Source organism: Cricetulus griseus, assembly GCF_003668045.3.
Source record: "Cricetulus griseus strain 17A/GY chromosome 1 unlocalized genomic scaffold, alternate assembly CriGri-PICRH-1.0 chr1_1, whole genome shotgun sequence".
Lineage (NCBI taxonomy): Eukaryota > Metazoa > Chordata > Mammalia > Rodentia > Cricetidae > Cricetulus > Cricetulus griseus.
In genome coordinates this window covers 70,520,409-70,536,627 of record NW_023276807.1, presented here as the reverse complement: position 1 = coordinate 70,536,627, position 16,219 = coordinate 70,520,409, and the positions used below count along the sequence as shown (strand labels likewise).

The 16,219-nt window shown below is 43.1% G+C and overlaps 1 protein-coding gene across 3 annotated transcripts; it reads left to right on the top strand.

Moving 5' to 3' along the window:
• Positions 1 to 138: 138 nt before the first annotated feature.
• Positions 139 to 15,453, top strand: Abhd13 (abhydrolase domain containing 13). Of its 3 annotated transcripts, XM_035452233.1 has the most exons (3): positions 139 to 398; positions 802 to 1,090; positions 10,246 to 15,453. In XM_035452233.1, exon 3 carries the CDS (start codon positions 10,266 to 10,268, stop codon positions 11,277 to 11,279), a length of 1,014 nt encoding a protein of 337 aa, XP_035308124.1. In that variant the 5' UTR covers positions 139 to 398; positions 802 to 1,090; positions 10,246 to 10,265; the 3' UTR covers positions 11,280 to 15,453. The 3 variants fall into 3 exon arrangements, with proteins under 3 accessions (XP_035308124.1, XP_027243684.1, XP_035308125.1); XM_027387883.2 differs by lacking the exon at positions 802 to 1,090; XM_035452234.1 differs by lacking the exons at positions 139 to 398; positions 802 to 1,090 and adding an exon at positions 496 to 513.
• Positions 15,454 to 16,219: the final 766 nt, after the last annotated feature.

Sequence of the window (16,219 nt, the reverse complement as noted above, 5' to 3'; positions counted from 1 at the left end):
TGAATTCGATCCCTCATTGCTTCCCACAGTGTGGAGCGACAGCAGCGCCCCGGAAACGCGGATCCATTTCTGGCTCCTACCGGCCACCGTAGCGGTTGGGTGGAGCCTAGTGCTCTGCGCATGCCCAGAGGATTATCCTGGCTTCCTACTCCGAGGAGGAAGCCGGAGAACGGGTTATGTGGGAGCAGGCGGGGGCATTTGCCAGCGACACCGCGCGCGGGCCGGAAGTGCAGTCTGCGCCAGCCGCGCCGCAGGAGCTCCAAGCTCGACGGTGGCGACGGCGACCCCTCAGCGGGAGGAGGACGATGAGGAGCGGCGGGGGCGGCGCGGGGCCTCGCTGCTGCGCGGAGCCGGGTTCCGAGCCCGCGGCCGACTGCGCAGCCCGCCCGCGAGCCTGAGTGAGTGCGGCGGGGACCCCAGCGGCTGGGATCCGGGAGCCGGCGTCGCCCTCGGTCCCCTCCTTTCCATTCCCCCGCCCGCCCGGAGCAGTTGGTCAGCAAACCCCGGGCTTGGGTCGGTAACAGGTGCAGACCTGCGAACAGCACGGCTGCAAGCCATCGGGGCCTTAAAAACCAAGAGTTTTCGCACACCTGAAGTCACTTGGCCGGGGCTAGACTTTTGCCACCATTGATGCGAAGCCAGAATGCATCAGGGAGTGTACTCGGCTAGCTGTCAACCGACAATAAACCCCATTCAGCTCTTTTTTACTTATTTATTTTTTTCACTTGCTTACTAGGCAGCAGTAACCGAGGGGCCCACTAGCTTTAAGCTTGACGTTTGGGTTTGTTTGTTTTTTTGTAGATCCATCCCATCTTCTGTCATGAATTAGTACTTAGGTGTGTGCGCGCTTAGACGTGTTCTTTTCTGAAGCACTGTTTTGTCTCACTGAAAATTGATGATGGTCCGTGTAGAGTTGTGTCGTAACTGTACTGCCTGAGACATCACCCACCCAGTTGAGCTCTGATTGAGTTGCACTTGCCCTACACCTTGGGCCTTGCCTGCTGTACATGGGAAGTGTGAAGTGGAGTAACGTAAGGTCACTGCCATCAAATAACTTTCAGCCTGTATAAGCAGGATGATCACCATACAGGTGAATACCACCCCAGAAGTTGTCACAGACTACAGAGTGGATCTGCTGGTGGCAGTAGGAAGGAAGGCTCAAGGGAGACTTTCTGGAGGATCTGTAGACTGACCTGGGTGGGTTTCAACCGGAAAATGAAGCCTTACCCTAATAACTTTACTACATGCAAACATAGTAACCACTAGTGAGTCATTGCTGTGATTTAGCTGGGATTCGACATGCTTACTGAGACCATAGGTAATAAAGTGTGTGAACTTTGTCTCTGAAGTGGGAGTGTTTTATCACCACATCACAGCCATATTTCAAACAAATGCTTCACCCTGCATAGTCAAAAAAGACCAAGCTGGTTGAAGGCAGACTGCTTCTATGCTTGGAGCTACATGTAGAGCTTGGCTGGCTGCCTTTCCCCAGAACACCTTAGGCAGCTTGTCTTCTGAATGAGAGAGTTGCTGGTCAGACTCTCCTAGACCAACTGAGGGACATAGTACAGAAACTCAGGCACTGGGCTGTCAATCTCTTGTTACCTCATCCTCTGCAGTTGTGGTATCTTTCTAATGATTGTTGGTCTGCCTCAGGGAAACCGGAGGCCCTTAACCACTCACTTTAAAATAGATCTAGGACAAGCCCCAGTTATTGTAATTAAGATGTTTGGCGAGTGGCAAGCTTCCTAACACCTTATTACATTTTATGTCACCAAGTCTCATGAGTCTTAGGTCCCAAAGCAATGAATTCTGCTAAGTTTGCTTGCCAGGGGTGCTGGTTTTCCACAGCAAAAACAGCCTACATCTAGAGTGGCCCTGGGGAACCCAGATGCTTCTGTGAAGTCTGATTCATATAAGAGAGTAAATTTCAACTCTGTATCTAAAATTTGGCCTGTTTACAATAGCTTATCACTCTACAGTCTGCCACCAGTATTTAGGTTTTTAGACTTGAAAGTTTCTTTCTGTTGTTTACCGTTGTCTTACATGTAGATAAATTCTCAGAACAAATTGTTATTGGCTTCCATGGTGACAGTAATCTACCATCCAAGTTTTTTGCTAAGATGACTGCATTTGCTCATTCTTCAGACTTTCAAGGGGGAAAGCACAGATGATACTCAGTTCCGACCTGGTGTGATTTGGAAGTGTCTACTTCAGGTTCTAATACTCTCTGGACCCCAAAGCTCTTCCAGAGTCCCTACAAATAGGCAGATCTGCTCATCTGTCCCTGAGGACTATTAAAACACACTTACTCATTATTGATGGCATGTGGGTAACCATCAGGGAAATGGATAGCCCTTTCTGTGGCGTCTTCAGCACGCCGAGGGCAGCTATTTGTGTTTGTGTCTCAGCTGTGCAGCTGGCAAAGTATCAGAACACACCAGTGCTTAGCTGCAGAAGAGAGAAGTTGGTGTGAGAATGTAGTTCTGTGCTTCTTGAGATGAGATTGGAATCTGTGAATTCCCCCGGAGTTATTGATGAGCACCTCGAAGTTGTCCCCTTGTGACATGGTTATCAGTAGGGACCTCTGCTCACTGCTTTGACAGTTTTCAGCCAGCTAGACATTGTGATTGACAGAGGTAGTTTTCGAAGAATAAGCAGAGAGTATTTTATCTGTGGGATAGTTTTGACCTTTATTAAAATATAGATTTCTCTGTGATAAATTGATCTGACCAATTTAGTGTCTAGTTTATTACCACACTGATAATTAAAATACTTTAGCTGAGTTTCAGTTATTCATATATTGGTTCCTCTTCCAGGTGAAATGTTATAGGATAAGAACCTCAGGTCATATGTTGCACAAAGGATTTAAATAGAATGCTGTTCTTAGTTTTGCAGGACTCAAGGTTATGGTGGAAGGGAGTAGAAATACTTATATTAAAGAGTGTTAAAGCTCTCAAGCTCTGGTTTCCCTTCCTCCGTCCCTCCCTCCCTCCCTCCCTCCCTCCCTCTCCCTGTCTCTCCTCCTCCCTCCCTCCCTCCCCTCCCTCCCTCCCTCCCCTCCCTTCCTCTCTCTCCCTCCCTCCCTCTCTCTCCCTGTCTCTCCTCTCTCCCTCTCTCTCTCCCTCCCTTCCTCCCTCCCTCCCTCCCTCTCTCCCCCTCTCTCTCTCTCCCTCCTTCCTGGGTGTGTGAGTATGTGTGTGTTTGCATGTACACCTGAATGCTGGTGCCCTCATAGTTCAGAGGAGGGCGTGGGATCTGTCTCCTAGAGCTGTGGAGAGAGCTGTCCAGCTGAACTCAGGTCCTCTGCAAGAATAGTGTTTGCTCTTAACCACTGAGCCATTCTCCAGCCTTCAGGATGTCTTTATATTTTGAGTAATTATTGAGGACTCAAAGAAATTTGAGTTATATAGATATTTTGTGTCAGAAGTTAAAAGTGAGAGTTTGTGAATTAGTAATAAATCTGTGACAAAATAACAAGCAGCATTTCTTGTCCACCTCCTATAAATTACAAAAATAGGGCTATGACATTGTTTAACATTTTTAACATCACTTTGATGTCTGCTTGCCGAGGCTTCTGCTTCTGTGCTTTCCTAGGTAAAGCATGCACACGTAGACCCACACACTGCTGTGGCTGTAGGTGGAGGAGCAAGGTGTTCTCTGCTGCCACAGCACATTGAGGAGGTAATTACTTAAAAGTCACTTAGATTGTGGTGTTAGAAACCTGTGTCAAAGAAGTCGATGCTCATGCAGTGGAATCCACTGGATATGTGTCATGTTGCACTCCTGTGAACTTAAAACTCCTGGTGTAATTTGTGGCCATTTAGAGTATGTTAGCTGAATTCTGCATTTTCTTGCAAATGGTAACACATCTAACCAATCAGTTGCCAGAAATCACACTTTCTGGCATCACCAGCACCACCACAGAGTTGTCAAAGTCTTCAAGTATTAGAAATTTGAGTCTTGTAAACACATAGATCTGCTAAATGTAATGACTGTAGTTTGTCAGTTGCTTATTAAAGTAAAAATGCGTCCCTGTGGAAAAGGCAGCCAGTGTAGTGCATTTCAGGTGTGTGTTCAGGCATAGCACAAGAGCTTCATGAGCATCCCTGATACCACACATGCATGGAAGCTTTAAAGGTGTCAGCAGACAGTTGGCAGTTTTTACTGCGTCAGTACTACCGCATGGATCTGGCTTTTCCCCTTCTTCACTGAGCTCATGGCTGGGGTGGGAGAAGGGTCTTGCCTGTTAGCTCTGCACATAGACACTTGCTTGGGCACAAGTGTCATCCATAATTGCATATGCACAACAGATATCAGACACGGAAAAGTTACACAGCACCATGGTGTTGCAATGAAGACAGTGCTGAACCTGTGGACCCTTCATAGGGTCTTGAGCAGATCCAGAAGTCTGTGCCATCTTTCAAGAACTTGAGGCATAAAACCACCCATTTCAGCTGGGGCCTCAGAGTTCACAGAACCTAACTGCTCTAATTTCCTCTCTGCTGTCCTTGCCAAGTATGTATTTAGATTTTGAATCCTTTGTGTTTCTATGAATAATTGTGCTAAGTGATTAAAAATAAGTGGCACAGACAGCTGCTTAATGGAATGGAAAGAATCCTAGCTCTGCAATTATGCTTTGTCCTGCTTTTAAAGGATTTGCTCAAGTTTTCCCTTGATTTCTTTGGTGATGGCAGGCAGTGTAGGTTGAAGTTTGCTTTGCTGTGATACAAATGACTGTGATCTTTGATTTCCTTAGTCTCCTCTGTAACTGCATGAACTTGTTTGAGGCAGGTACAGTCATGAGTGTGTGTCTGCCATTCAAGCAGCTCAAAAGTTGCTTAAGATGTACTCAGCAGATCATGAGCCATACAATAGCAAAAACTGGCATTTTGATCGTGTCCAAAAATCCAAAATTTAAGTGACAGGGTTCAGAGTGGTGTCCTTATCTGTGACATTGTCCTCGATCTTTAAGTGATATAACACGGTAGATGTGTTAGAACCTAATAATCTGTTTAGAGACAAGGCTAGTAAGCCATCTGTAGTAATTGCCAGTGGTTCACATGGGTTTGATGGCACCCCAGGGGCCTACAGCTATATCCTAAGGGGTAGGTGTAACTGATACTCAACACTGTTTTTTAAAGCACCAGTTTATAGGATAGTTAAATGTTGTGTTTCTTATTTTATGTGTATGTGTGTGAGCCTGTGTGAGATACTTTATTTTGTGTGTGCAAGAACCTTCAGAGGCCAGAAGAGGGCATGGGATCTCCTAGGATAGAGTTTCAGGTGGTTGGGAGCTGCCTGGTGGGTCTGGGAATTGAATGACCAGTAGGGACACTTAACCACCAAGCCATGTCTCCAGCCCCTAAGGTGTTTTCTTAGCAATGAAGCCATTTGTATCTTTCAATAACATATAAGGGAGCTCAGGGCTGAGGAGGTCACATGAGAATGGCCAGCCAGCATGCTTAGTGTGTTAAGTAGTTTTTCACTTCAATCTGATCTTGGTTGGTATTACAAAGGAGTCAGCCTTCCCTGTACCCTGCTGAAGCACCTTAAAGGAGGGACAGAAACTGCATGGTGGTGGCTAAGCCCAGATGGCAGAGCAGGCTACAGCACCTTCTTACATGGCACTCACCAGAGAGCAGAGAGCTTCTTGGGCCAGAAGTAGAGCTGGGCTGTAATTCTCTGGGCCCACACCTAGTAGACCTAGGTCTTCCAGGCAAGCCCCAGGCCTCGGGAGTTTCCACAGTCTCCTAAAACAGTGCCACAAGCTGGGGGAGGAAGCACCGAAACCTATGAGGCCATGGGAACACTGCACATTTAAATCATAGCTGAGTGTATTCGCCATGGACTTAAAGGCCAGCAGCATCAGAGCATTAGAGATGTTGAAGAGAAGTGATTCTTATGTAGGAGGTCACCAAGTGACTCCTGTGATAACTTATAATCATCTTGATTGAAAGTCTGATGCAGTGTAAGACATAGCCTATACTTCACATTAGTGTCTCGGGAACAGTTCTCTTACAGGAAAACAAGATTCCTGAGAAGTGCTACTGACAGCAATGTGATACCCTAGAGCATGCTGTTCCTGTAATCGGTGTTTTCTTGTTCATAGATAAGTGATGCATATTGTAGCAGGGCTTATACCCTTTGATTCTGTCATCCGTGGTTGGCGGCATTGATGATGTAATGCATAAATTCTAGCATGCCATACTTTTTGACTATAGTTAACATGATACACTAAGTGAGGGGGAACATGTGTTTAGCTTGGGTAAGTTTGAGCTGTTAATGAGGCATTAGGTATTGGAGAACAGAGAGATGGGAACTGTAGGTAAAGAATTGTGATATGCTTATGGTACTAATTCATACTAGAGTGTGTGGAGAGTGTTGACAATGAAACTGCTAGGAGGACAAAGTGCTTGCTTCCATTCCTGTAATACCGTACCTGAGAAAATTAGTGTTAAAATGCAGAGACACCTTGTGGCTCATATTTACAGAGCTCACTGTGCTCCTTGCTTTGTGTGTATACAAGGCAGTCTACAGGGTATGATTGACAGAAAACTGCCCTGCACATTGTCCTGACTTTCTCCTAGCACACCCCATTTCCTGAAGCTCCATGTCTTCCAAGGGATATTGGGGATGGCCACATCCAGACTGTCCCGGCAGTGAGCAAACATTAGACAGCCTGCAGCCTGAAGAATGGTCCACTGGAGAGGAGAGGGTCTGAGTATAGTGGATGTTGGAGTTGTTGCCAGTGGTTGCCACTTCAGTCAGCTGGATATGGTGGCCAGTGAGGTTTTTCTCATGTTCTTAAGAGATTCCTGGCAGTGGGTAAGTCCACATAATGATGGTTTTCAGAAACATTTGTGTGATATTATCAGGTCATGTCTGATAACATGGCAAGGACAGAATTGAGAAACATGAAACCAGGTATTCCTTTGGACACAGACTAAAACTACCCAGCAAATGACATAGAAGAATGGTATGGAGGAGGTTGATGCTTAGTGAATCTCTGTTCTTCACAAACAGGTCGTCCACTTCTTACTGCACCGTCAATCTGTTGGTGAAATCTCACCCTTTAGTAAACCCATTAGTTCTGATTGTGGTGCTAAGGTGTCAGTGTAAAATGCATTGCAGCATGCAAAATCATTTGACAAATAATCTTTTCTTGTGATAGCTCATAAATATTTTGCCATGTGGCATATGCTTTGAGGTACAGCTGATTACCTCAGTCATGTTACATGATCAAGTCTTGGAGTTAGCTGGGCATTTCAGACTTGAAAGACTTAAGTACTACACAAGGCACCAGTCAAGCTCTGCATAATTCAGTGGTGACTTCTAGTAAGCCATGTTGACATCAAGTATATCTTTCCCATTGGTAGCTCAGGTATGGTGGGAAGATGGCACAAGAGGAGGAGTAGGTCCCACACAGTGCAGCTGTTCTCTGTGTCTCACAAAACACTGTCTTGTTAACAGTCCATGGGCGTAGGCTCCAACACCCAGCAGAGGACACAGTATTCCATATGGCATCCAGATCAGAGAAGCTCTCGCTTAAACTTGCCTGTAGCCCTTTACTGTTCTAACCACGAAGGAGCTCACAGTGCTACAAAGACGCTCAGTCAGTAGCCTGCCAATCTTGGGTGTCTAGAGAAGTAGACCTGATGGTTAAATGCTGGTTGCTTTTTACATGCTAAAGGAGGAGCTCTTGTTAACCCTTTATCTGATTAGCAAGCTAGACATAGAGAGCACTCATCCAGTGCTGCTATAGCTCTGTGCAGCTGGCTTTTTCATTGTCAGAACATCTGGACACTATGTAGTTGATAGTACATCTCAGTGGATAGCTCAGGGTGACTGGTTGTCTGACTGCTCTCCAAATTTAGCAGATTAAAAGTCCTTAAAATGACATTCACATGTTGGAGGTCCTCTAAGAGTATCCTTGAGGTGGATGGTGGTGTCAACAGGCTGGACTGTGTGGTGTTATTCTGGACCATAGTCTGTCAGTATGAAGGAAACAGTCATACATATTTATTTTATTAATCTGTTCTAAAAGCTCAGGTTCAATTGGTATTCTTCAAAATGGGTTCATAATTACTTGTGAGCTGCGATGAAACCATCCATTATAAATTATGTTTATCATATTTTTGTTGTCAAAATTATGTTATCCTTTAAGGTGACTTTGAGGAAGTGTTTTGGAAACTTCTAGGTTTATTACTTACTGCTAATCAGTTATATACCCAGACAAATGGCCCAAGTACCCACTGCTCAGAATATACCTGTTTTAACAAGTGGGTAATGTTCTTAGACATTTTGGTCTTGAGTGCATAGTCAAGAGGGATACAGTACTTTTAGACAAGAAAAGAGACTCAGGGCTGTAGTAGCTGAGGATTGCAACTGTAGAGTAGCTTAAGCAGACGTAAATATGGGTGTATGTTGTGCTTTCTAGTTCCCCTTACAAGTCTCTTTTTTAATAAGAATTTTGATTTAAAAACTTAGTCACCTCATTGCTAATTATCCAGTTGCAGTCACATTTTCCATAGTCGCATGTTTCTGGTGGGGTTTCATCTTGCTTTTTCCTGAGTTAGAGTGGGATTAGATGACAGATTGGAAGTATGAGAGAGGCTTAAAGGCAGTAGGGTTTCAGTGTGCTTTTGCCAAGTGGGTCACTAATATGAGCCTTGAGTCTTTTTTGTTGGCTACTCATTAACACCTTTGTCAGATAACTAGGTGGACAATGAGAAAGAATGATGAGGATTTTGGCTTATTTCTTAAATGAAATCTTAAATGGTATCTTACTACATTTTGCAATATTCTAATGTGCATGCGTGTGCAGGCCTTTTAAATCAGTTTTTGGTTCATAATTAAAATCATTGTTACCGTTATTGTTCCTATAACTTTGCAGAGTTGGGGATCAAATCCCAGGCTCCCCCCCCCCCCGCCCGCCTTTGGTTTTTCGAGACAGGGTTTCTCTGTGGCTTTGGAGGCTGTCCTGGAACTAGCTCTTGTAAACCAGGCTGGTCTCAAACTCACAGAGATCTGCTTGCCTCTGCCTCCCAAGTGCTGGGACTAAAGGCGTGTGCCACCAACGCCTGGTTAAATCCCAGGCTTTTTACATGCGCTGGCAGACATTCTCTCATTGACCTATATATGCTGCCTCCACATTCTTTTATATTTTATGTCAAATTGGAGCCAGTTTACTTTCAGTTTTCCTTAATACAACTCAAAAATACATCTAAGCTTTATATGGTAAGTTAACTGTGTACCATCAGTTTACTGCTGCAAAGGAATAAACCAGCCCTGTGAGCAGAATTGACAGGTGACAGGGAGAGCATAAGATGAACAAGCCATGACTGGAGTGGTGTATTGAGTGTCTTTTTCACTGCACGCTACGGTTCAGCTTTAGCCAGATTTAATACCTATAGTGCTTGGGCGTTTTTTTCTTTAAGTTGTGCTTTTATTTGACCTTCAGTGCTTCTTTTCCTGTAACAAAGCTTGCTACAATTGGATGACATTGTTTATTTCTAGGAATCAGAGGGGGAAAAGAGATTATGTTATTGTTTATGTTCAAAATGATTCATTTGAATAAAAATCAAGCAAGAAGACTGAAAGGGTGGAGGAGTTCAATTGCCCAGTGTGCTGTAGCCCAAGTTTAGCTCCCAGTACCTTATAAAACTGAACCATAATGGTGTAAGCCTCTAGTCCTAGCACTGGAGATGTGGAGGCAGGATGATCAGAAATTCAAGGTTATCTATATATAGAATCTTTAAAGAAAAGAGCTGAGTATGGAGACATATGAAGCAATAGTAAAAACTCATTTATGAAATAACTGACTTGACCAATATATAAGGGTTGAAAGAACTGAGGGTAGGAGGGGCTCCAGGAAGCATGCTGCCTCCTGACTTATTGTAGAGCTAGGACAGCAGCCAGATCCAAGCCTCCATCTCCTCATGTGTAAAAATGGGAGTGGTGTTCAAATTTTGGTGGGTTTTTTTATTATTATTATTTTTATTTTTATCAAATCACTGAGAATACATGAATGAAGTAATGGGAAACAGATAAGTGCCTTTCCACCATATATGGGTTTGATGAATGTGTTCTGTGACTACAGATTGGAAAGATGTGGTATGAGGGTAAGAAGGAATTGTAGTGGCCATTTTCATGGGCAGAGTGACATAGTTTCTATAGAATACTGGGTGCATTTCATGATGGGTTTACCTTTAAAGAGTTACTGGTTCTCTCTGTGTCTCCTAGGATATCTACGTGGAGCTACCATGGAAAAATCCTGGATGCTGTGGAGCTTTATTGAAAGATGGCTACTAGCCTTGGCGTCCTGGTCTTGGGCTCTCTGCCGCATCTCTCTTTTACCCTTGATAGTGACTTTCCATCTGTATGGAGGCATTATCTTACTTCTGTTAATATTCGTGTCGATTGCAGGAATCTTGTATAAATTCCAGGATGTCTTACTCTACTTTCCAGAACAGCCATCCTCTTCCCGCCTTTATGTTCCCATGCCCACGGGCATTCCACATGAAAACATTTTCATCAGAACCAAAGATGGAGTGCGCCTGAATCTTATCTTGGTAAGATACACTGGAGACAATTCCCCATATTCCCCAACTATAATTTATTTTCATGGGAATGCAGGCAACATAGGCCACAGGTTACCAAATGCGCTGCTTATGCTGGTGAACCTCAAGGTGAATCTTGTGCTTGTTGACTATCGGGGGTATGGGAAAAGTGAAGGAGAAGCCAGTGAAGAAGGACTGTATCTGGATTCTGAAGCTGTGCTAGACTATGTGATGACTAGACCCGACCTCGATAAAACAAAAGTTTTCCTTTTTGGCCGCTCCCTGGGAGGAGCAGTGGCCATTCACTTGGCCTCTGAGAATTCTCACAGGATTTCAGCCATCATGGTGGAGAACACGTTCCTAAGCATACCACACATGGCCAGCACACTATTTTCCTTCTTCCCAATGCGTTACCTTCCTTTATGGTGCTATAAAAATAAGTTTCTGTCCTACAGAAAGATCTCGCAGTGCAGGATGCCTTCTCTCTTCATCTCTGGCCTCTCTGACCAGTTGATTCCACCTGTGATGATGAAGCAGCTCTACGAGCTTTCCCCATCCCGGACTAAGAGATTAGCCATTTTCCCAGACGGGACCCACAATGACACATGGCAGTGCCAAGGCTACTTCACTGCACTCGAACAGTTCATCAAGGAAGTGATCAAGAGTCATTCTCCTGAAGACATGACAAAAACGTCATCCAATGTCACTATTATCTGATGCCACCCTCTTGATGGATGCCTTGGGTTTCAGTTTGTGTAGAATGATGATGTCCTTTCTGGGTGTGTGTTCATGCTGGTCTGTACAGTGACTCAGAGCTTTGAAGGGCCTCAGCACTCCATTCTGATGGTCTTACAACTTTCTGTATTTTCAGAACTGGGCTTCTTGAGATTATTTCATATTCCCACCAGAACTTCCAGCCTGGTTACATACCCTTAACTTTAGTTTAAGATGGCGGTGTGATGGAGCTCTTCCAAAAGTCTCTTGTTGGTTAAGTGGTAAAATCTGTGTTGTAATAGGATGGAGACACAAACAAGAAACCTGCAGGTGTCAGTCCTTCAGCAAACATTGGGACAATCACAGTAAGCAAGCCTAGTGCTACTGCGTTTTCACCTTACACATTAAGATGAAGTGCATGGTGGTGTTTCATTCTTGACTTATGCAATGCGATATTTTAAATGTAAATAACACTGGTCACATGCCAATGTATATGGTTCCCTGGGTTATATCTATTTTTATGTAAACTCTATTTTGTTTCTGGTGAGGAATGAGCGTGAGGCCTGTGAGCAGATTCCATGCTCTGCTGCTGAGATCCGGGTTTTTCCTAATAATAAACAGGACCATTTTCCAATGTAGATGTACTGTGTTTCTGTTAGGTACTGTCTGGATCATGGCTAGTGGGATAGGAAGTTAGCATTTTACTGCAGCTGTCTTTACATATTGAATTTTTAATATTTGTGGTTTTGGTTGCAAACAGAATTTTAGCCTCTGTCAGTTTGTGAATCTCCAGCTAAAAATGAACAGCCACAGGAAGGGCTGGAACTAGCCTATAGTTGAGTTAGGGTATCTCAACACGTGTGCACACAGCCTTATGCAGTGTTCATCTGATTGAAGTCCCAGTACCTAGGATGTGCCTGACCTGACAAAGGCAAGCATCATTTAGTGAACTTTTTGCAAGTAAATTACATAATGAAAGAAAAGCAAAACAAAACAACCACAACAAACAAATAACCAAGTAAGGCTTAATATTTCAGTTCTGTGTAATGGGGCTATGTAATGTGATAGTCCTAGGAAGTTTGTCAGTTTTTACAGGTGGAACTGAAGGATTCCAAAGCTTTTGCCAACCTGTTAACACATGTAGCAATTAAAGGAGTTGTGGGTGGGAAGCTGTGCTTGACAAAGTGAGCCTCTGACACCTGAAAACATTTGGTAACATTCCAGCCATGAGGTGTGGAACCTGCCAAGTCCTTTCCCACAGTCCTCACTAGGTAGATGTGCTTGAGCCCTGCACATTAGGTCAGCCCCAACACACACGGCTGCAGATAACTTAGCTCTGTTTATTGACCTTCCACAAGCAGCTAGAGCAGAGTAATAAGGAGTCAATTATCTTGACCTTAATTTAAAACTTTCCATGAACATAGGGCTAGAAATACTTTTGCCAAGTAGCATTCCTAGCCTTCATTTTATGCCAATGTTTAGAAAACAATAATGTATAGCAAGTATAATTTCTAAAGAATAATGCTTTTCTATAGATTATTAATTGTAATGAGTCCTGTTTTTTAAAGAGTTGGTAACTCGTCATGGAGGGTGTATTTTGTATGTGTAAATTCACCACACAATTAAAGGCTGCTTTTCATCTTGTGAGTCTTTGCTATGTAGAACGACTACCCTGAATACTGACCCACTGAAGGGACAAAAAGTAACAACAGCCAGAATGCTGTTTCTTCAGAAATGAGCTGTCATGCACACTTGATCAGGTTTTACCTGTACAGAGTACTGTATTCGTGTTCTGCTTCCATCAGTCACTGGATCTGTCGGAGTTTCCCAGCTTGAGTTGTGGATATTCTCCTAATGAAATAGGACAGCTGCCCCTTCCTTGATGTTTTCTTTGCTGTTCTTTCTGTTCAGCTTCTGCTGGCTGGGACTTGAGGGGTAGAAGAACACTCTACTGCACCACCACCTTTGTCTCTTAGCGGAACCTTCATTCTGCAGCAAAGGCAGCTATGTTTAGGGTTATAGGGCATCTCTTGTGACCGGCCTTGTGTTTGATGTGATTTCTTTAGATGGGTAGGGGTATTTTCAGGGACCGTGACAGACCCTGGTCATCATTTCTACAAACTTTCTCACTTGTTCTCAGTGAAACCTAAATTCTGCCTGAGTCATTCCTTCACTTTGACCTCATCATAGGTAGGAATGCTTATGGTCTGTCAATTTCTAGCTCATTGTTCAATAACACTGAGAGAAATGGATAAATAATCTTTTTTTTTCCCCCGGTTTTTCGAGACAAGGTTTCTCTGTGGCTTTGGAGGCTGTCCGGGAACTAGCTCTTGTAGACCAGGCTGGTCTCAAATTCACAGAGATCTGCCTGCCTCTGCTTCCCGAGTGCTGGGATTAAAAGCATGTGCCATCACCACCCGGCTTAGGAGAAATGGATAAATAATTAAGTTATTCAGCACTATGAATTTGTAAATACAAGAATTTACCCTAAACATGACAAGACCAACTTACTTAGAAAAAAGTCTAAAGTTCTGTATTTTAGAGAATAATAGAGGAAAACAGATTTTTTTTTTCCTTAAAAGATCCTACAGAAAATACTGCATACCCTGGGAAGAAAATATTTGTTACAGACAGAAGGCAATCAATAAGCTAGAAACCACTGACAGCAGTTGGTGACTCTGTTCCTAAATTGGGAGTCAGAAATACTTAATTGATAAGGTGAAGGAGCAGAAAATGGCAGAACACCATTTTAAATCAAAGTCTGGCTACAACATGACCCTGCATCTGGTGTAAGTGTCTAATGTTTTGCAAATAGGGTTTGGACCATGGAGACACATCCATTAAATGTTGCTGTAAAATGGGTTGGTCACAGGTGGGCTGGAGACACTTGACACAGAGACAGGTCATGCTTCTGCTGACATCACCAGAGCAATGGCATGGGTGTAGCTGAGGATTCTTACCTGCTGTCTCTTGCCCTTGTGATGGATTTGGCTTGGGTGGGAATAGGTCTGGTAGAGATGATTGGATAGTACATAAATGGTTTATGTTAGCGAGTCTTCCCTCCTTAACGTCGGGAGTTAGTAAGGTGACCCCTTGAAAGAAGTCACTTTTCCATCTAGGCCAGTGGGGCTCAAACAACCCTTTCACAGGGCATGCCTAAGACCATCAGAAAACACCAATAATTACATTGTGATTCACAGCGGTAGCAAATTACAATTGTTGAAAGAGCAGGAGCAGCAAAAATATCGTTATGGTTGAGGGTCAGCACAACATGAGGAACTGTATTAAAGGGCCACAGCATTAGGAAGGTTGAGGACCACTGCTCTAGGTCATCATTAACATCACTTAAGCCCGTTGATCAAAACCCTTTTCCTCTCATGTTTGATAATTATATATTTTAAAAGACTGAAAGGAAAAAAATTAGTCATAAGTAACCCTTTTGTATAGTTCACTTAAACTGAAGTATTTTCGTGTGACTCAGGTAAAGTTGGGATCTACACAGCACAGGAGTCTATTTTTTAGCTTGCTAACTAGAAAATGGAAAACTTGTATTTTCACTGCATATGCACCTCACCTCCCCTAATCAGAAACACTGCTCACTTGTGTGGCAAAGTCAGTCAGTCTTCCTATTGCCAGTCAACATTTGCCAATGGCACAGATATACCTCCATTTATATTTTGTATTTTAAGAATGTAGATTAAGATAGGACTGTATAACCCACACTTTTTGACATAAAGTGCAATATATACATATATAATGGGTGTATTGCAACATAATTTATAACAATTTCTGTCAGTACAGCATATACTGAAAATTCATCCTCCACATAGTTAGGTACATTCACTATGAAGTAAGTTAGTCCAGTTTCATAATCTGAGCCATAATTTTGTTATTGCCATATTTTCTTTGAAATAGTAATAAAATTTTGTAGCTCAAATTTGAATGTTCTCATACCTGTACACTAACCATGGCAAGGAAACATTTGTGAGGTTTTTTGTTTTTTACATCTCTTTTAAGGTATACTTTTTATTTTTCTGTACTGACATGCAATAAATTGATACATGAACAATTTGGTTAATGTTAGATAGTTTGTATTCAGTCTTTTTAAAAATTATATTCATGTATTGTAGGACATTAAGGTATCTAATAGTTCAATAAAACTATGGCTTACACTGAACTTAATCATACTGTAATGGTGTGGATGAAAATGTTTGCATTTCCTTCTCCCGAGAATATGACGGTAGTCCTTTGTGCATTTAATTTAGGCTGATATCAGAAGTCTTTTCTACATATGAACTATTGTTGAGTGCCTAAGCCCCAAACATCTTTTCAGTCTCATGGATGTTGTTGAACTGTTTGCCCTTGTCTCAGATTTCATAAAATACTTTTCTACGAAGTTTTCATGGTTTTTTCCTCCCATTTGTGTTTTAGTTGATGACTCCAGTTGATTAAAATGGTCTTGTAGTTAGTCTTTATGGGTTTATAACTTGCTTTCCCTAGAAAAAAGACACTTTTGTGTTGAGTATTGTCATTCCAAGATGGATGATTGGAAGCACATGGCATGCCTTAAAGCGTCCTAGAGAAGCGTCACGATCCATCACTGTTGCAGACTCTCTTGCTGTGAGAAGATGTGATGGGAAGCAGGCACTCGTGTGCTGTCAAAGTTCCCCAGCCTGGAATCGTTGCTTTCAACATCTCATGTTTAACTCAACTCTTCCTTAACTTCCTGCAACATTCTAGATAGTAATGAAGTTTGATCTGATAGAACTGGTTTACCAAGGGGTAGGGATGGAGAAAATGCTATCTGAACACTTAGAAACAAGGCCTGAGAGTTAATGGGTTTGTGACACCAAGTCACCAAGTCTTCATCATAAACTTGTGCAATAGGTGAGTAAAGTGGCCTGGGGTGCTCAGGCAGAAGACCCCCCACCCCAATCTCTCAG

Coding starts and splice junctions, on each gene's coding strand:
- Abhd13 (XM_027387883.2), top strand. CDS start 10,266: ATGGAAAAATCCTGGATGCTGTGGAGCTTTATTGAAAGATGGCTACTA.